Here is a 25,456-nt window from a genome sequence, read left to right as displayed (position 1 = left end):
CCCCCCCCCCCACTTCGCGCGCCCGCGCGCAGGACTCTTCCCAACCGGCCGGGCGCTGGTGGTGGTAGCGCCGTCTGTTCCCTGGTCGTGCCTGGGCTGCTGAGGCGAGTGAGCGAGCGAGAGAGAGAGGCGACTCCCGGCCCTCGCGAGCGAGCGCGCGCGCCCTCCCCCTCGCGCATACACACACGCGCGCGCGCGCGAGTGTGAGGGAGAAGAAGAGAGCGCTCTGGTGTCGTCCTCGGTGCCCTCTGCAGCCTCTTTCTTGCCGCCGCCGCCGCCGCTGACGCCTTTCAGGACAGCAGGAGGAGGAAGGTCTGGGCTCAGCCGAGGAAGGAGGAGCCCCGCAGCTACCGCCGCCAGGAAGAAAGCAGCCGAGCCAGGGACATTTGGAGGGAGAGCGGGAGAGTGCGCGCGCAAGGGAGAGCGAGAGAGCGAGCCTCTCCCCCCCCTCCCGCGCCTTCCTTTCTCCGTCTCCTTCTCTTTCCTCTCTCTCTCTCCCCCCCCCCACTTCCCCTCCCCTTGTCAAGTGCCCTCCCTCATCCCTGCGCTGCGGGCTCCCTTATTCCAGCTTCATGGGCAAAGTGTGGAAACAGCAGATGTACCCCCAGTACACCACCTACTACTACCCCCAGTATCTGCAGGCTAAGGTACGGTACTGCCGCCGGGCTGCTCTCCCTCTCTCCTCCTCCGCCTTCTTCTTCTTCTTCTTTTTCCCTTGCCAGGGAAGGGCACAGGGGGGCGGCAGGGCAGGGCTGGGCTGCAGTTTTGCAGGCTTGCTAACTATAGCCGGGAAGGAGGAGGGAGGGAGGGAGGGAGGGAGGGAGGGGGTGCTCTGGGGGAAGGGGGAGGGGGAAGGCTCTTGGGGATGGCATCAGGTTACAGTCACACACACACATACATACAGGAAAGAGCCTGCAGCCCCTTTCCTGGCTCTGCCTCTCCTCTGCTCCCTCTCAGCATATATATATTTGCGTGTGTTTGGGAGAGAAAGAAAGAAATGAGTGTCAGGCTTTCCCCTCTGAAGCTGGCTGGGTCACTGAACTGCAAGAGCTGCCTCTCTGTGCCCATCTCTTGCCTTGCTGCCATCTCCCAGGCTTCCCTCCTTTCTCATGTCTATCAGCCACTCTTGACCCTTCTCCTCTGTTTTCTCCTTGTCTTCAGCTGTCTTCTCTCTCCCCTCCTCTTCACCCCTCCCCTTTTCCTCACGCTGCCTTCCTTCATCCAGAGAACATTCCTTCTTCTTTTCTTTTTCTTTTCTTTTCTGCCTCCTTCTGAGATGTATCCTCAGCTGACAACCTCAGCTTTTCTCCCCTTCCACAATGCTAAATAGAGATCAGTGCGGAGATGGGCATTTCGCTGCCCCTGGGCTTTGGGGCTTCCCTTGGGGATTTAAGTGAAGCCTTCCCCATTTCCGCTCCTTCCATCTCTGTTCTGTGCAGTAACAAAATGGGATCAAGTTTAGCCAGCCCTCATCCACATTCTGTTGCCTTTCCCCCTTGTTATCAGTGCATTGTAACTTGCAACTGACCTTAAAGATACTTTCAAGTCTGGAAACAGCTGGATTGCAACAGAAAACCCTTTTTAAAATGACGGTGATGGTGTGCATTTGAAAGTTTGCTTTCGGAAATTTAAAATGTTAGCCAGACTGTTAAAAATGAAATCAGTTGTCAGTAGCTGTGGTTTACATTTTAATGAAGCTCAGATTTAACTCTCATTTATCTCTCATCACTGGATGATGAGAGTCAGAGGAATCTCTTTCGGTGAAAGTACAGCACTCAAAGCTAGTTTGATTGCAGATGGATTTGTTGTTTGCTGTTTTGTTTTGTTTTTCTGTTCAAGTGCATTTGACATCTCTTGTTATGCTCATGTCTGTGACTATGGATGCCTGTGGAATCCCTAAGGCCAGTCGGTACATCATGCTGCAAACTGGCAAATTCAGGGCTGGTTGCATCAACTGTCTGGAATATTTGGCATCCCAAATGTTCTCCAGCTACCAGCATTGCACACAATACACAAATTGTATCATATGTGAACTTTGACAATCATTATACAGTAATGGTTTTCTAGCTAACGCACCATCCAAAATGCAACCGTCCAAAATGTGATGAATGTGAAGATTCAGTTGTGAACATTGACAGTCTCAGACAAATTGTCTTAAAACTTACATATAGGCAGGTGAATGTTGACAATCACTGAAATAGGACTGTTAGCACCTACTAATTGTGTGTGTGTGTGTCTATTTACATATGTTCTCAGACATTCATTAAATTAATCTGAGACTGCTAGTGTTCACATGGGTTTCCCCAAAGTCCACAAATCTTAGCATTTATACAAACTAGAAGAGTTCACATGCTAGTTATCGAAACAGTATCTTGCTTCTCTTAGAGGGAAGCCACCTAAGCCTGTAAATTATAAAATGGAGCAGTGACCAGGCTGTGGCTAGTAGGCAGGAGTGCTGAGCCTATGATAAGAGGGAATGGGAAGGAACTCGCACTTCTCCTAGCAGCTATATTGGGAACCCTTGGCCTCCTGCTTTGAGGAACATGGATCTCTGAACTCTCTCTCTCTGCCTTGGTGTCTTTGGCAGCAGCAGTTTGAGCTTGGCAAATTCTTATCTGTTAGCAATCACATTATTTTCACATCACGTTGTTACAGATTAGCTGCATTTCATAAAAAGTAACCTCAAGTTGTTGTTGTTGTCTTACTAAATGTATCAGGATATTTTGAATTGAAACCATAGTAGGCATTGGAATATGGTTGGTGCTTAGAAGCTCTGTGTCGACTCAGGTTTAAGCCAACGCATGCATATGAGACAACAGAATCATTTATTACCAAGTGTTATGGTTTATGACTGAAGTGCACCCTTCATTATTTCAGTAATGCAGAGTAGAAGCCTAAAGGGTTTGGTGTGTTTTTCTTTTCTGTTTTACTTTTCTGCACATAACAATATGAATAATAAATGAATGAGCTCAGGTGGGGAAAGCACACTTTTGCACGGGAATATTTGCCTGAGCTATATTTGTATGTTATTAATAATAGAGAAAGAAAGCACACAATATTTTAATATAGCTAATGCAGTACCTCTTGCCTTTTTTGCCCTGTAAATAATTGAAGGGAGAGATAAACTGCAATAAGCTTGCACTTGTAATTAGGATATCATCTAGAGAAAAGCCTCAAGGACCATCTTCTGAAAGTATGCTTCCTGTATAAAGTATTTAATATTGATTTATTCTATAGTCAGTGACTTCTTCAAAACATGTATTGCAGTTACTCCTATGAAATTATGGTCTGAAATCACATTAGTCTTTGTTTCATAAGGGAAGCTCACACGTCAATTTGACCTACATATATGAACTGCTAGATTTGATGATTATATCCAAATAGTCCTGATTTAGTGACATCCTGCTCTTTGTTTTCTTTTTTCTTTTTTTCTTTTTTAAGGGGAGAGGGAGAAAATAAAAACAAATTATAGATGGTTCCAATTGAAAAAGGATAGACAGCTACTTTGTATAATTCAGTGGAATAAGTAAGCAATTTCTTGTCTCTACATAAATCTGGCCTGGACATGTGGGCAAATTGTTTCCATACACAAAAGCTCATTTGCCCTGTAATTTAGCTTAAAAGCACACACTCACCCAAATAGGTTTAAATACTCCAGTAGTTCAAGTGGCTTCAGGTTTTGTTACACGGCAGCAATAGAAGTGCTCCACAGGTTTTATATAGCACATTTAGAAATAATGTGCTATAATAGGATCTTTCTTTAAAGCAGATTTAAATAAAAATTACACAGCCATCAAAAGAAGTGAATTGACAAGCTACTGGAATTAGTTTAAAGATCGCCATCTTTAAGCTAGCAAAAATATTCATTACAAACCAAAAAAAAAAAAAACACCAACCCAAATGGGGTTGTAAGGTCAAATATCCCTATATGATATTTTAATGACTGTAAATGAATTCATCAGATTCAAAATGCATGAAGCAATTTAAACGACCCAATCTTCATTTTTAATGTGTTCATTGCAGTTAGTCATGAAACATTCTCATTATTTCTGCAATATAGTCATACGATGAAAGCACAGAGTAAGTAAGTAAGTAAGTAGCTGTGATTCCATCTCTTTTCCCTACTCCACATTTAGATGGTAAATTTTGTGGATCAAGGACACAATGACTCTTCTCAAAATAGAAAGAGCTATCATGTATAGAATAGATTTTGAATAGGAATTCTCCTCTGTCTGTTGCTATAAATAGAGACAATTTATTTTGTAATAAGTTTTTGGGTAGATTTCATAGGTGATCATTCAGCTGAAGTTAAACTCTTTTAAGTACTACATATTTCCAGGGGAAAACACTTATATCTGTATCACTGTATCACTTAGCTTTGGCTGGACCCTGCCCATACTATTTATATTCCTGCAGAATAAATGATCTGGTTTTACAATGGAGACATGATTAGCAGGTGATAACTGCAATGTTAAGGCTGTGTCCACATTCATATAAAACAGAGGCCATTTTAACATGCATATTTGCACAGCTGACCTGCTGTGCTAAGCAAAAGTTGTAATACAATGCAAGTGCAGAAATATTAATGATGAATACTATAGGTTCTCCTTGCATTTTGTTGAATTCAGAACTTCATGACAGTGGCTAAACCATCTGGAATGCAGGCAAATACAATAGCTTTTTACCTAGTCGTAATAAAGTATTGACCATGTTTCTTAATATAGCCTCTCCTGGGTGAAAGTATTACAAAATGTTGCCGTGTGGTTTATGAAACTTTAATTTTGCCCTTATCTCCAGATCATGAATGGTACATAAACAAACTCTACTGGTTATGCTATAACATTTTGCTTTGAGAACACTTAAAATATAGTTGTTTATTCCTGTTAATACTGTGAAGTACCTGATACTTGGAATAAGGAGGCACATTCAAACACAGTAACTTAAATACCAACACTCTTCTTCTTTTGTGTGCTTGCTTGGTGGTATAATACACTTCGGAACAGCAGGACTGAATTTTGTTCTGGAATTCCTATAAGAATGCTCTTGTAGCATTTGTATGATATGTGGAAAATTTGTGAGTTTGATGTTAGATCTATATTAAGATTTTCCAAGGAAAAATCCACAATTCATTTTAGCTGTAATTTAGTGGCTGGAAGCCTGACTGTATACCATAAATATTATTTGAATATGTTCCAACTGCACATGTGCATAGTATTTAAGTATTACAAAAATGGATATGGCCCTGTGATAACAGATTGTAAAGATAACACAATGTACTTTTCTCTCATAGTTATTATTGTGGGTGTAGGAGTGAAATAGCAGCTATGTCAATATATCATATACAGTGGTACCTCAGGTTACATACGCTTCAGGTTATAGACTCCGCTAACCCAAAAATAATGCTTCAGGTTAATAACTTTGCTTCAGGATGAGAACAGAAATCGTGCTTTGGCGGTGCGGTGGCAGCAGGAGGCCCCATTAGCTAAAGTGGTGCTTCAGGTTAAGAACAGTTTCAGGTTAAGAACAGACCTCCGGAATGAATTAAGTACTTAACCTGAGGTACCACTGTATACCAGAATGAATAACAGGAGTGCTCTGATGGTGTTTCCTGCTTGGCAGGGGGTTGGACTCGATGGCCCTTGTGGTCTCTTCCAACTCTATGATTCTATGATTCTATAACAGTGGTTGACCAACCTTTGTATATCGACAGCCTAAGCTGTACTCTATACAGTGGCCTGAAAAAATAAGTGAATGAAGCAAATAAATAAGCCAAATCCTCTTGTGGGACCATGCAATCTTGGTTGATGGTCCGTCCACCAAGAGAATGGTATTCAACCTGCTCTGGAAGGGGTTCCTAAAACACCAGGTTCACAGTTTTCAAGGACTTTCAAATCCCATTGAATAAGTGAATAAATCATATGCTCTACCTCCATTTAACGCATGTATATTTAGTTGTTTAACACTGATGAAACTAATAGGCCTGAAAACAGAAGTCTGCTTTCTTAAAATGTTCTCCAAAACACTTCCTAAAATCTGAGACATTTTCAAAGTGTCAGCATATGCAACGAAATATCTACTAGGTTATCATCTATCATTTCCATAGCAAACTGGCTTTGCTTATCCACAGTTCCCATAGTAGCATAATATCCACTTTTCCATGATAAGAACTGCAAAAACCTAATTAGTGTCATGCAACAAGGGAATTCACAGACACACATTGATGGCAGTGTTCTCCAATGGCTCACTGTGTAAAGCACAGAGTTAGAAAGCAGCAGGTGGAAGGGAGGAATTGCCCCACTTTTCATTTGCATACCTGCATATCTTTCTATACTATGCTTCAATATTGGTTTCAAGGCAACTTTAGAAATACAACGATAAATGATGCAGGATAAATAAAAAAAAAGTAAAGAGAGCAATTTCTAAGGTTAAGCAACATTTTGAACAAGGTGCTTCCTGTGAGTTAACAATGTTTAGGGAGCTGGTGTGTGCAAAAAGGTGTATATATTTCAATTTATGTGTAGAATCCCACTTCTACCTTATTCTTTAAAAGGGTAAGAAAACTGGCTTAGGATAAATGCCCTTTATAAAAAAAAGGGTTCCTTTTTGTTATTTTCTGTCTCTAAATTTATTTATTAATTCTGTTAAAGAGAATTTAAACTCTGGACTCCAATTCCAGCCACGATTTACAGGGTGATTTACAACACCATAAAAACATTCTGAAGATGTAGTTCTAGTGGTCCTTCCCACCCGCCCTTAGCTTAATAACAAAACAAAATTGTGAAACAAAGGTGTTGTGCGAATGCAGCTTTTTTTAAGCTGGCTGTTGCATATTGTAAAATGAATATAGGGTATAAAATATACCCTGCCTTTGGCCAGCCGAAACATAAAACTTGAGCTTCCCACACAACTGTCAGATTTGAAGTAACTAGACTACTAAGTTTTAGCCAAACTCTTTGGTTCTGGGAAGTGTTAGAATGATAGGATTTCACAACAATGATGCCTAGTTCAGCACAACTTATCTGCATGGTATCTGTTTTCTCCTGTAGGGTGAATCAAACTTTAAGGCTAATCATGGTTTATTGTGAACGAGCAGCTTGCTAGTGCACACTGCTAAATCGCTCCCACTTTGCTTATAACATTTGCACTAGTGGAGGAGCAAATCCAGAAGACTTAGCTTCCCATTATATCTAAACCAGGAAGAGTGCTATGTTGCTCTCTAGCAAGCCATGATCAGTAGCTGACCTTAAGTCATGGTTTGTTGTTGGCTAGCTGGTCATATGTGAATATTATTTGGTGATTCCAAACAAATGTTGATTGTTATATCATATTAGTATGCAAAATCCATGTATCATTTTTTCTTAAGTCATTTTGGGGGGAAATTAAGAACTGCTAGGACACATTTATCTAATGATATATAAACAAAAAATGTCGATACAGGCCCAGATACAAGAGCCAGAAAACATATACATTGTAAGAGATTCAAGAAATTTATCGTCCAGAACTGAATGGTTGAAAACAGCACTTCACCACTGTTTCTCCAGAAACTTGGAATAAATTGAAATGATGCAGCTAAAGGAGCCAACGGCAACCTACACTACTGCAAACTCTTAAAACGGTCACATTTTTAATTTGACATAGGCCATATTCACACCATACATCTGATACTACTTTAAACAGTGAATGTTTCCCCGAAAGAACTTTAGTAATGACTGTTTTAACCATTGTCCTTCATAGACTTAATTCTGTCCCCCCAAAGTAAATATTCTTCCTCATGGATAGAAATATTGTCTCCTCATTGAAAAAAATTAAAATGCTGTAAAAGGCAAACCCCATTGGTAATATTACTCTGTTGCAGTGCAGGGAAACTTACACATTTTCCTCACACATAGCATTTGTAGTGTGTATGCATTTGAATTTGAAGAATGACATGAGGAATAGATTACTGACCCCTTCAGTACCACAGAACAAATCCTGATAGAAATGTCAGGAGAGCTGACCATGGATCTTGTGTGTCTTTTCTAGTTTGGTCCCCTAATATATCTTTTGTTATTCCTGTGATAAGTTTGAGAAAACAGGCATTGATTGTTCTTGGGTTATTCTTTTATTTTAAATGAGACATTCAGTTCTATGTGAGCTCTCTTGATTTCATGTTGTTTTGGAGCTGCTCTATCCTCTATCATACGTCTTATGGAGCTGTGAAGAGTGTTGTATCCATGATCTGAACCTGCATGTACAGCTTTTTGCTCCCTCTGGATGAGTTTCCTCTCCATGGTATGATGACTACACACTGGGGACCTTACTGCAGCCTACCCCAAACTTGTTCCCCTCAATATGTTTTGGACTACAATTCCCATCAGTCCCAGCTAGTGATCATTTCAAAGCAACCACACAGAGATCAGGCTTGAGTACAACTAGCCTGCACACCAGTTCCATCCATCTTCTCACGCAGTTTCTATAATTCTGTCAATTATTATTATTATTATTATTATTATTATTATTATTGGGAGGGCGTTCCACAGGGACTAAATGGTAGCCAGTGCAGTCAGACCAGGATCAGTGTAATATGTTCAAACCATCTTGCTCCAGTGAACAACCTGGCCATTGAATTCTGCACTAGGTGAAGTTTCCGAACCATCTTCAGAGGCCAAGAGGTTATGTATAACTTATTGCAGTAATCTAACCTTGAGGTTATCAGAGCATAGACAACAGTAGTTAGGCTATTCCTGTCCAGATAGGGTGCATAGCTAGGCCACCAGCTGAAGCTGATGGAAGGCACTCCAGGCCACTGAGGCCACATGAACTTTGAGTGACAGCAAAGGATCCAGTAGTACTCCCAAGCTATGAACCTGCTCCTTCAGAGGAAGTGTAACTGCATCAAGAGCAAGTGAACTCCCACCCATCCAGTCTAGGGAACCATCCACTAATAGTGTCTCAGTCTTATCTGGATTGAGTTTCAGTTTGTTGGCTCTCATCCAATCCATCACCAAGGGAAGACACTGGTCCAGCACTTCCACTGCCTCACCTGCAAATGTAAAGGAGAAATAGAGCTGAGTGTCATCAGCATGCTGCTGACCACGTAATCCAGACCACTGGATAACCCCACCCAGCGGTTTCATGTAGATGTTAAACAACATAGGGGATAGGATTGAGCCCTGTGGAACCCGACATTGGAGGTTCCATGGAGCTGAAAAGCATTCCCCAAGCAACACCCTCTGGGAATGACCATCCAAGTAGGACTGGAACCACTGCAAAGCAGTGCCACCCATCCCTATTTCAGACAGTTGCTCCAGAAGGATAGCATGGTCAATGGTATCGAAAGCCACTGAGAGGTCAAGGAGAATCAACAGAGGTCATTATACAGGGCAACCAAAGCAGTTTCTGTGCCAAAACCGGGCCAAAATCCTGATTGAAATGGATCCAGAAAATCAGTTTCTTCGAAGAGTAACTGGATCTGGTCTGCAGCCACTCTCTTCAGAACTTTGCTCAGGAAGGGGGGATTAGCAACTGGCTGGTAGTTAGTTAGGTTTTCCGAATCTAGTGAAGGTTTCTTAAGGAGTGGTTTTACCACTGCCTCCTTCAAACAGGCAAGAGCCACCCCCTCTCATAAAGAGTAACTGATCACCTCCGTGGTTAAATAGTGGTTAAATAGACTAACTTATGAACCTGGAATTCCCCAGGTTGAATCTCATCTCTGCCATGAACTTATTAGGTGGTCTTGGGCAAGCCTAAGCATCTCCCTAAGCATCCATTTCCCCACCTGCAATATGGGAGTTGCTGTTGACCTCCATTGTAAGGATTACAACTAGATAATGTATGTGAAGTGCTCTGAGCCTGGGTTTGTCTACATGTGAACCTACACTTCATAGAACTACATCTTCCTTCAGGGCATATAATTAGACCTTGTTGGCTGTAGGCCTTTGGCCTGAGAAAGATGTGAATGGCTGTCAGCATAAAAATATTAATACTTGTATAACACTTTCAAGTGGCACCACATGCACTCACTTGGGTTATGGATGTTTCTACAGCACTCAAGGAAACTACATGACCAGAAAATAATCATAATTCAGGAAAAGCAAACAAGAAAATGAACACCTGCCTCTTTGGAGGGCTGGAAGACAATGACTGCAATGCATACTTGATATGGGAATCAGGAATGACTGCAGGGAGGGACACAGAAATGAACAAATACCAGTATACAAGTATAGCTGTACACAAATCTTTGTGACAGTGGAAGAGAATCTCAGTTTTACCTTTCAAAAAGATGTTTTGGTTAGCTAGCTGCTAGAAGACCAGCTGAATTTCCGTGTTTTGAAACCTCTTATTCTTCCAAAAGTGGGTGAAATGTGCACAGACACAGGGACCTTTCAGAGGTTTCGTAGATAGAGTGAGCCATTCCAGATGTGCTATGAGAATTTGTCCATATGTGGAGAGCAGTCTCTATCAAATTCTTTGCTCAGAATTGATGGTTTCATTTCTATTTATTTCCTGTAGTTTATATTTAGGATTTCCTTGTTTGTTTCTGCTACCTCAGGACGTGAAGGCACAAGAGTCAAAATGCTACGGAAATATTCTTAAAATGTAGGTCTTTTTAAAAGGTGGAGAAAGCTTTGGAAGTTACTCACTTTGTCTGTTTAAACAAATCTATCTATGACAACATGTCATTGTCGTGCTACAATGTGCTACAGTTTGCCAGCTATAAGATGTGCCTCCTATGGAAGAACTGTATGTTGTTGTGAGGTCTTGAATTACTAAAATTTAGTAATTTTTTTGCATATAAGAAGCACTGTTAAACAAATAAAAAAAGATAGGTTAACAACAATTTAATGACCTCCTAATTTCAAAAATGAGGTGATATACAATGGGGTGGTATCCAATTGAATTTTTGCACTAGTACAAGGATTAACACTAGCTCAAGGATATTTTACACACACACACCCCTTTCCTGCCTCTATGTGCACCCCACACAACCCCTCAAATTGGTTCTGGAGGGTAGATGAGAAATCCCAGAACAAATTGAGAGTGTGTGGAGGACTGAGGTGGTAGATTGTTCCATTGCATCAGGAGTAATCCTTGCACTGATGGAACAATCTGCTTAAGGCTACACTGAGTACAACCACAGTTCCCATTTATGGTATATATTGACTTTGTGAACTTTTTTCTTCTATTATCCTCTCAATTTTTGTTGGGTTGTCTTGTAGTGTTTTAGCAAATATTGTGAGCTGTCTTGAAGGTTTTTAAATGGTTTTATTGCTTTAAATCAGGAACACCCCATCCTCTAAATGTAGAGAAAAAGTAAGCTCCATGCAACTGAACGGGACTTGGGATGGTTAGGATCGTGCTATAAGGCTGGAAGCCTATGTTCTCAATATGTTGGCTAGATAGCTGTATGTCTGGGTCTTAATGTTACATCACCATTAGCAGGCTGCAAGCACAGCAGGAGCACTAAATTGATATGGCCATTGGTTACTATTCTAGAATTATATTTTCATTTTTCTGTTTTTTTATCTGTCCATCTATCTATCTATCTATCTATCTATCTATCTATCATCTATCTATCCAAGAGATTTCTGGCCCTCTAGTCACAATGATTCGAAGCAGAAAATTTTATGGGAAATTTTCCAGGGCTTCGTTTTCATGTAGAACATTCTTTTCATTTCATAAATTCATTAGTTGCTATGAATCAATGCCAACCGCATGTACAGTAATACACAAATTTGGCAGTTTCAAAGTTTTCAGCTTTGTTTTCTAAATACAAGTAAAATAAACCTGCTGAATTAGATCACTCTGTAGGCTGTGGACTCTAATCTAGAGTCTGGGGCCTATTTCATCTCACCACGGAATATACTTGCTCTGTCTGCTGCATAGTGTCTTGAGAAGTACTTCATGCCTAAATACTGTATAAGGGTAGAGGGAGACATGCTCCTTCAGCTACTTAGGTCTCGTGTTGTTTTGGGCTTTCTAAGTCAATAGCAGTACCTTCAATGCAGTCAAGACATTTATAGGCACCCAACGGTGTTATACGATCCCAGCTACTGCCGCAGGCAACATCCTCACAGCTGTATTTTACATTTATTTTAGCATCCTTACAATTTTCAAAAGCAGCCTAAAGTGTATTACAGTAATACAGAGAGCAGATAACCTATTAAACCAAGACCTACTGCTCTGGTAATCTCTGTTTAGGAAGGCCATAGCTGGTGACTCAGCCAGACCTGGACAAAGGTAACCTGTGCCACTGAAGCCACTTGAGCCTCCAGTGACAGAGTTGAATCAAGGAGTACCACCAGAATATGTACGTGTTCTTTCAGGGGGAGTGTGTCACCATCCAGAACAGGCTGCCTACCTGACAATCACTCACCTACATGTCTTCCCTCTAGAGTTTCATATTTAGTTTACTAGCCTTCATTCAGCCCATCCCTGCCTCTAAGTACTAGTTTAGCACCTGTAAAACAGGGACATTTTCTGTTTTAAAACCAATGCTGTTTTTAAAAGATCTATGAAAATCAAGGATAACACAACAAAATAAGGATAGCTATTACTGTATCTACAGGACTGGCTGTTCCAATATTGCTCCTAATTTCTTGTAGCAGTGCAGATCAAAGAGGGTCCCAAGCTTGCCACAGTTTTTTTTTTTAAATGTTCTTTTCATGCCCCTACAGTACTGTATACCTAATCTTCATGGGTGGGAGTGGGACTATGATTCTCCTTTGTGTGGTTCTAATGCACAATGGAACAACTCATCTGCCAGCGACCTTCCACACAGTCTTTGAAGCATACAGCCTTAAAGTATGCTGCTGCTGTTTTTATTGTTTAGTGAGAACAAATTTGGTTTATACTTGCCAAATAGGTCTGTCACTATCTAGTGCTGAAGTTTGTCACCTGATTCTGTGAAGGTGAAGTGTCTCCTTGCCCCAGAGTTAGAAAGAAAGAAAGAAAGAAAGAAAGAAAGAAAGAAAGAAAGAAAGAAAGAAAGAAAGAAAGAAAGAAAGAAAGAAAGAAAGAAGCATCATAGCTAGTGCACACAAAGGCAACACTCCATCTGTGTCTGTCATGTCTTCTGTTTAAAAACAAGGAAGCTGAAACAGGGTTTAAAATAATAAATAAATGAAACTTCGGAAGAGTGGCACAGAATGAAAAACCTGTATCTAGGGATATTTTAAACTTAAATAATAGAAAACATAATTTAGTGAATATGTAAATGAAAACAAACACAGAAGGCTTCTAAAAGTATACTAATATTGCTTCTCTATAACTATATATTGGGTGCGAATGCAATCCCAAGAAGCTAGGGATCATACCTTTATAGTTTGATTAAACAGATGATCAGTAAACAGTTACCTAGCACAGCAACAGTATGTTTCCGGAAGTTAAATTAACTCCATTAAATACTTTTCATACAATTTTGAAAGTGCAGCACTGGTCATCCGCCCTCTGTGGTACCTCAGGTTACAGACACTTCAGGTTACAGACTCTGCTAACCCAGAAATACTACCTTGGGTTAAGAACTTTGCTTCAGGATGAGAACAGAAATCAAGCTCTGGCGGCCCAGCGGCAGCAGGAGGCCCCATTAGTTAAAGTGGTGCTTCAGGTTAAGAACAGTTTCAGGTTAAGAACAGATCTCCAGAACGAATTAAGTTCTTAACCCGAGGTACCACCGTATTCAGTTTCCAACTTGACACAATACATTTGCAAACAGACAAGAGGAAACAAATATCTCAGCTAAGGTGTCATAATAGTAACTTGCACTTTTAGCTCCATTTGTGCAATTCACAATATGTACATTATCCGTAATATGCACAATATTCACACTTGCTGCCACAAGGGAATGGCGGTAGGTCAGTGGGTAGATCAGCTGCTTTCATGAAGAAGTTTTCAGGTTCAGTCTCTAACATCTCTAGCTGGGATAGACCCTGGAGAGCCACTGCTAGGCATTTCTGACAATACTAGACCAGATGGTCTGACACAATACAAGGCAGCATCCTATGATTTAAGTGGACAGGGCTATGTAAAAGTTATACTTTTGCAGCACTTCAGTTTGCACTGAGATGTTTAAGGAGTGTCTCCACCCCCAACATTCAGTCCAGACACTGAGGTCCAGTGCCAAGGGCCTTCTGGCAGTTCCCTCCCTGCGAGAAGTGAGGTTACAGGGAACCAGGCAGAGGGCTTTCTCAGTGGTGGAGCCCACCCTGTGGAACGCCCTCCCATCAGATGTCAGGGAAATAAACAACTATCTGACTTTTAGAAGACACCTGAAGGCAGCCCTGTTTAGGGAAGTGGCTGGGGAAATCCAGCCAGATGGATGGGGTATAAATAATAAATTGTTGTTGTTGTTGTTGTTGTTGTTGTTAGATGGTGGTTCCTTTCTGAGTAAGAAAACCAAGAAATATATTCTGTTACTGATTTTTGTGTTCTCGGTGCATCCCATTGAAAGCAGTGCAGCTACTGAGTATGTATCTACAGTAAGGTATACATTCTGAGGTGCATTGGGTGCAGAACTGTAGGCCTGCAGTTCCTGATCCAATAAATGACTTGCAAGGATAAATCTGGGTCCACGTTTTGTGGAAGTTCATGGAATGTCTTGGGGGCTTCAGCACCTCGTGTTGTGATTCAGTGAAGCTTGTAAAAACATGTTTTATTTGATTACCATTCTTACGTTCTTCTCTAAGAAAGAGACATCTTAGTTTTCAGAAGGTGTTTCATGCTGCCGGTGCATGACAGGAAAAGTATGCTCTCGTTGCAAAAATATATTGATTCATTTTCTTTCATTTATACCCTGTATTACTTCCATTATGGACCCCTCTTTTCTCATTAGTAGTCCTGTATTGGAATTCCACTTGTATTATTTGGGTCCTTTTTACTTCAGTGGGCAGGGATTCTTTGTGAATCAGAGCTCCCTCAGATAGCATTCTGAACTTTGAAAGAGTTTTTGAACTGAGTGTGCTGGGTCAACCCCATTGTTCCACTACATATGGCTTCTTCAACTTCTTAGTTATTTCTCCCTGTGGATCACACCTGTCTGGAGCTCTAAACTTTCCTAAAAAGACCAGCCAGTGATCTTCATAACCTATTCCAGAAGGACTGTCCTCTGATAGCCCTTCAGATAGAGGGTTGTCCTCTGTAAAGTAGGTTGAGCAAATGGAAATGGCAAGGAGCATATCAGTGGGGCAGCACCACCAATGTATGTGAATAATCAAAGGTACAATATTAGCCACATATGAACAATATTGAGCATAATTTCTTTGAAAGGACAGAATTCATCATGATGCTAAGAAGCACAAATATTTCATCAATGAAGCACGTCATAAGAATGGAATGTGTCTCATGACGAGCATGTTACAGGGAATTCAAATCAAACGATGCAGTGGGAATGATTTAAACCGTCCTTTTCAAGGAAACATATTGCACTATGTGAATAATGAATGCTCTCTAGTTCTTTCTTCTGAAAGTCATATACTTAATGGGAAGCTTAGGTTGCAAGGATGAGTGAAATGAATAAGTACATGGCATGATTAATATGTAGTGTTACAATTTTAGTTGTACTGCCAGTAAAAAGGATGCCTTTAAAGTAAACTTCTTTCAGGAAGAAAATGAATCCTTCTCATTTTTAATTGCCATTAGCATTCACCCATCAGCTTGGAAAGACATTGTATCAATTATTTGCTATGAGATCAGCAAATCTAATATATCAATTTAACCGATAACAGGGGGTTACTGACAAGAAGAATCCTATTACTAGTCCATCTTGTTTGTTGTCTTGGTAGACCAGATTCATGCATAGAAAGTTTTTGACAGATAGCTTAACCTACTATTGTTTTTATCAAGTGGACTACAAGTCAAATCTCAAAATATGACAGAGTGCCACTGCCAAGCATACTATTTAGCCCCTTCCTTCCCATGCTTTGGAGTGATTTTGCCTATTGAGCCAATGGGCAGACAGCACAAAGGATTCAGGCAGGAGTGCAGGCCTGGGATTCTAGGTCCACAGACTCTCTAGCATCTATCCAGGTATGACACAGACCCTTAACATTTGGGATACAAGGGTTACATATTGGCCAATGATCATAGCTGTCAACTTACAGATTTGAAAATAAGGGACCAGCAGCCTTGAAAACAAGGGACCAGCAGCCAAAATAAGAGACCGGCAGCCTCACCTGTTCCAAGCACTCCAGCCTTCCTGTCCTCCTGCAGTCTGGTCAAACTCATGCTGGTAGCTTCGAGAACACTGTCCAACCAACTTTGTAACCAGAGGTTCAACTGAATAGAATCTGAATCACATGCACCACAAGGCCTATGCAGCCTCAACTTAAGATGGCTCCTCAGCCTGGCTTTGCACTGCAAAGTTTGCAGCAGCACGTGCAACAAAATGGCGTCCAGCATTCAAAAAACCCCTCAGCTTGCATTAACTAGCCACACACAAGGCATGCAAGCTCCACCCCCCAGTCATTCTTAGACTTCTTATTGGGTGAGCAACACAGCCAAGCAACACAGTTGGAGCCTCTCTCCTCCCTGGCCGGCAGGGAGGGAGGGAGAGGAGCTGCTTCCTTTGAAATTTAAGGGACATCATTTAAGGGACATCCATCAATAAGGGACAGCAGCAGGACATGGTCTGGAATAAGGGACTGTCCCTTCAAATAAGGGACACTTGACAGTTATGCCAATGATGATGCTTCTCCAGCTGATAGGATTTCCTGAGAGCCGAACCAGACCATCAATGTTGGATGCCCATAATAGCTTATTTTTCTCCCACTCTCATGGTGGCTTTCTACAGATGGAAAACTGGTCATGTGAAAAGTTTGCTCTAAAGCTGCAGTTTTGCCCAGTGCAACTCTACCCATGTCTTAAAGGCTTGCAGTGGCACACAAGGCAGAACAAAATTACCAAAGGAAGACTCTGTGAACCTAAAAGCACATGTATATGTCCTGCAGTTCAAAAGGTTTATAGATATTCCTAGATAAATTATAACATGGGACAGAGAATTATCAAATGTAAATGTTTCAGATACTGATATATTAAGCATATGATAACAGGGGGTTATGAACATTGTGCCTTTTGTCAAATTGATAGTTCTTACCACTGTTGCATAAATCATTCATCTAATGGCACACTTAAAGGAATGGTGGATGAACGCCAACAGGACTGGTCTCAAAGCACAACATGGAATATTGAAAGTCAGCTGGAAAAATAAAACAAAAAAACTGGGGTGAGGAAGACAAGTGAATTGGCTTGCCTGAGTCTCTGTATCCCTGGTGAAGACTACAGGGCTGGAACCCGGACAGAAACACTCCTGTTTAGAGGTGATGCTACATTATAGCAATATTTCACTGCAAATACCATTTGTTATAAACAAGTCTTGCTTTCATTTAATCATTAATATATATATATATATAATCAGTTATCTTTTTTGAGGTAGTCAAAATGGACATAACTGCTCTTTGGTGAATGGTTCTGGCCACTGAAAGTGAATGGTCACTGAAAGAGGGGGGAAAGAATAATATGTCAAAACCAGAGACTGGTGCCAATGAAAATTTAGACTATCGCAATTTTGGTTTTAAAAGAAGATACTGCACTGCAAAATCTAAGATATGCAAACATTTTTTGACCTGGTTGGGAACAACTTTTTACCAGTTGGATGCTTTCTCTTGTTGTTTCTTTATAAATTGCCAGTCAACCACGCGACTCTAAAACATTTAATTGTGAGAATAGCTGCAGATCATACCATGCAGTTCCTTTTTGTTTTTCCTTGTACCTTTCAGAGCCTGAGATGGTCTGTCTTTGTAACTGAAAACCTCCATATAAGTTGGATTATTTCAATCAAGACATCATGTAAAAAGTTGAAAGATGAGAGATTGGTTTCTTATTTATATTAAAATGCCCTGTGATTGGCATTTGTAACATGCAATCGTTAGACGCAGGAGAAAGTAAAGTCTGGTTTATTCTGGCTATAGATAGTAGATATTTTGGGGTACTAACTGCACTGGATGATGATGATGATGATGATTTTCTGTAGTTAATAGAGCAACTATACAATGGAAATTTGAACTATATAAATCACATTCTTTGAACAGTAAATTGTCTTTGTTATTTCTGCACTATACTCTTTGTCCCATAACACCGTAACTATAAGCCGCTGTAGTTAATAGGGATAATATTCAAATGTGGGTGAACACTAGTCAAAAACACGGCAAACAAACACATTGAGAAAGAACTGCACATTTTTGACTGCAGTAGAAATGTGCACAAAATGATTGCAAAATATGCATGTTCACCTTTAACCTATTGCTTGGTGTCATATATTACCATACAAATGAATATTTTGGGGGAGTAAAAAGGCAGGCAATCCCAAGTTAACTGATGAGTGCTTCTGTATTGTTATTATTATTTTAAAAAAATATGCCAGTACATGAGCTTGGTATGAGGCTGGAGCTGTAAATGGCAGGTTTTAATCATGTCCATGGAAAGGTCAGTCAAAGGCATAAAGTCACAATCTGCAATCCAGAGTAAGAGAAATGTAAATGCTAAAGAAGAAGTAACTGTCACTTTTGGTTAGGCATATAAAGGCATGAGTTCCATTATTGTGCTGATCCTGGCAAATCTTATACAATGTTTACAATAAGATTTTGGAGAGTTGCCTAGCACTGGAGAATACACAATTAAACAACATAGTTCCATGACTCTCTCGTGTCAGCACACTGCTAAAAGACCTCCATTGTACTCATATGATAGCCGTTCTTGGAACTTTTCACATAAACAGGAGCAGAAAGCAGTAATCTGTAACTGTTTCCTATGCTTCCTGAGTACACAGAGAATAAAGTTTTAGATATGATGGAACAGAAGCTAGAAATCAAGTAATGCAACACTATGCACAATACTATGAAATACTAATGGATTTATACGCCAGGCTTGGGGGTGTACGGTTGCATTTGTTAGCTGGTCTGCAGGTCTGCAGGCAATGCTCATCTACTACATATATTGCAAAATTAATGCTTTATTCTTTTGCTCCACCCCACTAGACCTTATCAAGTATAATTAAATGTTCAGCACATTTTTCCTTTATTCCCAAGAGTTCCTCAGTAATATAAAATACAGGACTATTTGGGCAAAGTATTAATGTTCTATTCAAGATGCTTTAATTAAGTTCTTTTCCAGCAGTGTTGACAGCTGACAGTCCTATTGATATCTATTTTGTGAAGTGTCAGATTTCCTATACAAACCCCCAGAAGTAGAGTTGTAAATCAAACCAGGATATGAGAATATTAAGTCTTAGGCATATTAGCCACTGGCTGTTTATAAAGAGGAAATGGCAGATTCTGCACAAAAATGAATGGTGAGGTTATACCCTATAATTCTTCTTCCTCATTTCTGTGAGATTGAATTGATTTTAATGGAGAATGCATGTGCTGGTGACAGAACTATGACTTTTGAATTGAATTATATAAGCAATTCAGAATATTGAGAATTAAATTCTCATGGTTTGCGAGCTTTTCTAAAGGGCTGAACTGAGATTCAATATGTTCCCCAAAAAACAAATATATAGCCTGTGAACCAGAGAAGAATCAATTATAAACAAAATTCATTAATTTATATTATGGCCTGTTTGGCCCTAGAGATTAAAATGAGAATTATTAATTAATTAATTTCAAATAATTACCTATTTCCCCAGTTAATGCGCTAGGATGTGCTAGAGCCACATTACATATTTATTTATTTATCTATTCATTTATTATTAAATTTATATCCCAAAGGAGCCCAAGGCAGCAAACAAGAATTGATAAAACAATAACAACATCTCAAACTCAATTCCTGTACAGATGCAGACTGAGAAATATCTCTACTTAAAAGTCTTGTTGGATAGAACTGAAGTACCAAGAGAAAGCAACATACAGATGAACAATGGCAGGAATTTGGAAAATAAAACTACTTACTTCTGGCAATTCCTCTACATGCTTAATATTCTAAAATGATAATACTCCAAGAAAGTGTAACTATTACCACCTTTCATCTTTCTTAATTAAGTCTCTCACCAGAAGTCTTTTATTTAAGAGACTTACAGCGCAACATTCCTATTCAGGCCCGCTCAGAACTAATTCCCACTGAGTTCAAAGATACTGACTTCCGGATAAGTGTGTTTAGGATTGCATCCTAAATGACACTCACTGGTGTCTGCACAGCAGCACTCCTTTGCATTATTATTCTTCATCCTGTGTAGATAAGAAGCTGCCTTGTTTCTGTAATTAATCCCTATTAGCAAACATAAGAGTGGAACCTGTTGAGGGCTGCAACTCAGGAAAACAGAAACCAGGCTGAAGAACGAGTTACAAAAGTTAGGGAAATGTTTTGTTGCGTCTTAGTTAATAGATTGGACATGACTAGACAGAATGATTCATTTGAGGGGGCAGAACCATAATAACTTTAAACAATGCTTGTTTTAATTAATGTGCCCAAACCTTTCTTAGTGGAAGACTAAGTTTATCTGAGAGACAGTGTGTAGTGTGTATCAGAGTACAATACAGTGGGAAAGAACATCTTTCTCAGGTTGCAAGGAGCTCTTTTTATTTGTTATCTGCCTATTCCCCTCCTCTCCGAATTTACTCCATCAAGCCAAGAAGTCAGAAACTACATAATGTTGCTGCAGCTGAAAATGTATAATGAACACTAGTCTAATGATCACTATCTAGTCTTTGAGCACCCAATATTAAGAATCAGGTGGGAAGATTTAAAAAATGCCCAGACTTTTAATTTTAATTCATTTCTTTCTTCCTCTCAGCTTTAGGTACGGTATGTTGTCTTTTATTCTTCTATTTTACTGATGTTTTGTGGGTTGTGGTTTTTTAAAAAATTGTTCTTATTGCTGTGTTGCAAGCTTTTGGTTGCAAATTTTTAACATGAAAGTGGGATGTAATAAGATATATACATTTGTGAGAGAGAGAGTGTATCCATGTCCAACATACTACACCAAGGAAGAAAATCATTAAAGCAAGGATAGAAGAGTTGGGTTGCACAAAAATAATATGGATTCTTAAGGATGCACAACAAAGTAAGATACAGAGAGGGAGGGAGGGAGAGAGACTTATATTGTTCTTAGCCTACAATAAAATGAATGAAAACCTCAGTTCTATCACAAAAAATGTTTTTCTTTGTATGTGTCTGTTAACATGAAAGTAAGTCTAACCAGATTCAGAGTAATTTATTTCCAGTGAATGAAACCGAGAGCAGTTTCCCATATTTTAAATAAGAGGCAAAATCTTGTGAACAACCTGAGTATTATTTATGTACTTCTTAAGTTGGTGAAGATGATAACCGCAACTGTGCACTTAAATCTGCTATTGTAAATGTGGATGGGGACTCAGTTTCTTGTTCTTAGTAAATGTTTCTAATATAGTGGGGAAATTGTCAGAAGATTTTGAAAATGCAAAGAAACAGATAGCAACTCTTCTTCTCCATCATCCTTTATCCTTCTCAGCAAAGGCGGATCTAGGGGAGTGCAATCAGTTTGGTTGTATCGGGCGCTAAGCTTCTGGGGACTGCAGCAGGTGCTGCAGCAATGACGCCCAATGGAAGGCGAGAGGCAGGGGCCGCCAGATTCTGGCATCACACAGGGTGCCACAGAAATTTGAGATGCCAAGATCCACCACTCTTCTAGGTTAAAAACACAAAGAATGTGTTTTGACACAAAGAGTGTCAAGATATAATGCATATCTATCATCTATCTATGTATCTATCTATCTATCATCTATCATCTATCTATCATTTATCTATCTATCATCTATCTATCTATCTATCTATCTATCTATCTATCTATCTATCTATCATCTATCTATCTATCTATCTATCATCTATCTATCTATCATCTATCATCTATCTATCTATCTATCATCTATCTATCTATATCTATCTATGTGTCTGTCTGTTTATCTATCTATCTATCTATCTAATCACCTTTCATCAAAGATTATAAGGAGTACAGAACCTGTAGCTCTCCAGATAATGGACATACTGACTCCCACCTGCCCTCTACCAGCATGCCCAGTGGTCAGAGATGATGGTAGTTGTTGTTGTTTTATAAACTGCTTTGAGGGTTTTAAAAATATTCAAGTGATATATCAATTTAAATGAATGAATGTCCAACATGAGGGACAGGCTTCCCAACTCTGGAATATATCATTTGCCTGCTGTTGTTTATCTTTCTAGTACTGAATCAGACCACAGGTCCCAAAGCCGTATATTTTGACTGGCAGCATTTCTCCAAGGTCTCTCCTAGCCCGGCAAATCTCAGAACCCATAAAGTGGAGATGCTACAGATTAAACCCAGGATGTTGTGCATACAGATTGTGTTTCTCTGCCATTATGGCCTGTGGGCAAAGGAGGGTCATTTGCTTTTTGGCAGGAGAAGCAAGTAAGTGATATTTAGTCTGACATGGATCTGCTCTATACAGAAACAAGACATAACTGAAAATCCACACCAGAAGCATTTGTAAATTTCTTTTTGGGTTTAATGGAAATGAAGCCTAGAATGCTGAGCTTCATATCTGCAGTTACTACAGTATTTAGAAAGGCTATGGCAGACTCTGTAACTGTGTGAGATAATGGTCTGCTTTGGGTACTCAGTGGGGCACAGTGCCAAAGGAATGGTTCCTTTCCTCCTACACTCAAGGTACTACTTGCCAACCTTTCCTGCAACAGTGCATTTTTCAGAAGCTTCGCAAACACAAACAAAAATTAAAATTAAAATTAAAAAAACAAAATAGATCTTAGCAGCAAGATTAGAGTTGATTGAATTTAACTTTTAATACCTTTGCTAGCAATTGAAAAGACAGACATTTTTAACAATAAAGAAAAATAGCAGTAGAGGTTGTGCAGTTTGACATATTTATGTATTTATTATATTATTTTTAGATCCAACTGTTCATTTTAACAGGAGCACAAGGTGACTAATACCATAAAACATGCACAATGCTACTAAACCAATTCTTAAAGCAACCACAAAATTATTATTATTTTTTTTAAAAACTCAGATCAGCAGCACTAATCAATCAACCAACAGACCATATTGTTGGAACTTTTCAGACGTTATCACCAAGTCAACCCCATTGTCTTCCAGTTTAGTGTACACCCGCATTCCCGCCCACTCCTTTATGTTACTATGAATAACACAAAAAGTGTAGTACCCATAATAGCCAAAGTAATGCCTTGAGGGGTAAACCTAACCTTTTTATTTACTTAATAAGAACTTAACAAAAACATGCATCCTCCACTCTTACTCTGTTAAATAAGAGCACTCTTTGGCCAAGTTCAGATGTTATCCTGGCTGAGGGACAGGAAGCATAACTGGACAGTTTTCCCAATGGAGGGAAGTAGAAAGAAGATTCTCTCAAAGATTAGTATTGGGACAAACATGAGCTTTTAAACTTGTTCATAAATGATCTAAGAGGATAGCAGTGAGGTAGCCAAGTTTATTTAGGATGCCAAATTCCCCAAGATTGTTAAGACCAAAAAAAAAAAAGGAGTTGGGGATCTCCAAAAAAATCCCTGAAACTTGGATAAATAAGCAGGAAAATGGCAAATGTGCTTCAATGTAAGCAAATGCAAAAGTATGCACACTGGGGCAGCCCTCCCCATTAACATATACATTGGTACCTCAGGTTACAGACGCTTCAGGTTGCAGACTCTGCTAACCCAGAAATAGTACCTTGGGTGAAGAACTTTGCTTCAGGATGAGAACAGAAATTCTGTGGTGGCAGCGGCAGTGGGAGGCCCCATTAGTTAAAGTGGTACCTCAGGTTAAGAACAGTTTCAGGTTAAGAATGGACCTCCAGTACGAATTAAGTTCTTAACACGAGGTACCACTGTACATTAATGGGGTCTGAACCTTGGGACTGTAGTAGATAGCTCCATGAAGATGTAAACCCCACGATTGGCAGCTGTAAAAAGCCAGATTCAATGCTATGGATCATCAGGAAAGGGATTGAAAATAACACTGCCAAAAGCACAATGCCATTATACAAATATATGGTGCGTCAACACTTGAAATACTGTGCACAATTTGGATCACCACATCTCAAAATGATTATTGTAGAATTGGAAAAGTTTCATAAAAGGATAACCAAAATGTTTAAGGAAGTGAAGCAAGTCCACTATGAGAAAAGGTAAAAACTATTGGGGATTCTTAGGGGGGTTTTGGGGGGGAGGCACATAACGGGGGACATGGTATAATTGAATAAGTTCGTGCATGATGTGGAGAAAGTTGGCAAAAATTTTCTCCCTTTTTTATAATGCTAGTATTCAGGACCATCCAATGTTGTAAGATTTGGACAGACAAAAGGAAGTACTTCACACAGCTAAGCAGGTTGTAGTAACAGCCACCATCTTGGATGGCTCTAAGAGAGAATTAGCAGATTTGTGGAGGATAGGTGTATCAATGACTACTAGCTGTGATGCCTCTAGTCTCTGTATACCTGCTGCTGGAATCGTAAGTGGGAAGAGTGCTGCTGCACTCAGGCCATGCTTGAGACTTCCCATAGGTATCTGGATGGCTTCTGTAAGAACAAGATGCTTAACTAGATAGACCTTTGGAATCATGGGATAATGTATGTGCCCCTTAATATTTTCTACCATGGGAGTTACCCTGTTTTCCAAAAGTACAATGTATTACCCTGTTTTCCAAAATGTATATTGTATTTTCCAAAATGTATATTGTATTGAATACAATGTATTGTATTCCTGCAGCACGTAAATTGAGTGCTGGCACTGGTTTTGCAGGAGAATAAAGAGAAGGAAAATGTTTCTCTATGTGCCTTGGATGGCACGCATGGTGGTGCTGCTGGCTGCTTCTAATGTTACTATTTTTGTCCATAGAAGTGCTCTTGCAAGTGACCACTGTGATCAAAATAGTAACACTGAGCTTACACTTGACCCTTTAAAAAACCATGGAAAAGGTTGGCATTCCCTGAAACTATAAGCATTTCCATCAGTTTATTAAACCCTTAACACCATTTAACTTACCTACCTAACAATACTTAGTAAGTAGAAATTGCTCCTGACTTCTTGGTTCTTGTAATCGTTACAAGAGCAGCGTTATGTTCCAACTTTTCCTGTGGTGCCTCTGCCTACTCTAAAGGGAAGAGTGATTTCCTCTCTTTGGAGCACAGCACTTTTGTGGTAACTCCACCTAGTTTAAGGGGATGAAATGGGTGGGGATTTAGAATAACAGAATCACAGAATTGTCAAGTTGAAAGGTACCAAGGGTCATCTAGTCCTACCCCCATGCAAACTCTGCTTAAAAATCTCCAAGGAAGGAGACTCCACCACCTCTTGTGGGAGTTTGTTTTGCTGTCAAACAGCTCTTACTTTCAGAAAGTTCTTCCTGATGTTTAGTTGGAAATCTCATTTCTTGTAACTTGAACCCATTGGTTGCCTACTGTCACAGTCTTTAGGCGACTTATAATAAAATGTTAAGAACAAC

The 25,456-nt window shown here is 39.8% G+C and overlaps 1 protein-coding gene across 2 annotated transcripts in view; it reads left to right on the top strand.

The window, feature by feature from the left end:
* Positions 1-299: 299 nt before the first annotated feature.
* RBMS1 (RNA binding motif single stranded interacting protein 1) overlaps positions 300-25,456 on the top strand; it is a 116,785-nt gene continuing 91,628 nt past the window's right edge. The window contains exon 1 of one of the 2 annotated variants that reach the window (XM_081929465.1): positions 300-647. In XM_081929465.1, coding sequence (XP_081785591.1) covers positions 573-647 — 75 coding nt within the window. In that variant the 5' untranslated portion in view covers positions 300-572. The remainder of the gene's footprint in view (positions 648-25,456) is intronic. The other variant, XM_081929464.1, reaches the window with a different exon arrangement.

Source organism: Podarcis melisellensis (genome assembly GCF_964234715.1).
Source record: "Podarcis melisellensis genome assembly, chromosome: 1".
NCBI classification, from domain to species: Eukaryota; Metazoa; Chordata; class Lepidosauria; order Squamata; family Lacertidae; genus Podarcis; species Podarcis melisellensis.
The sequence above is the reverse complement of the archived record's forward strand: the minus strand, read 5'-3'. Positions and strand labels throughout refer to the sequence as shown.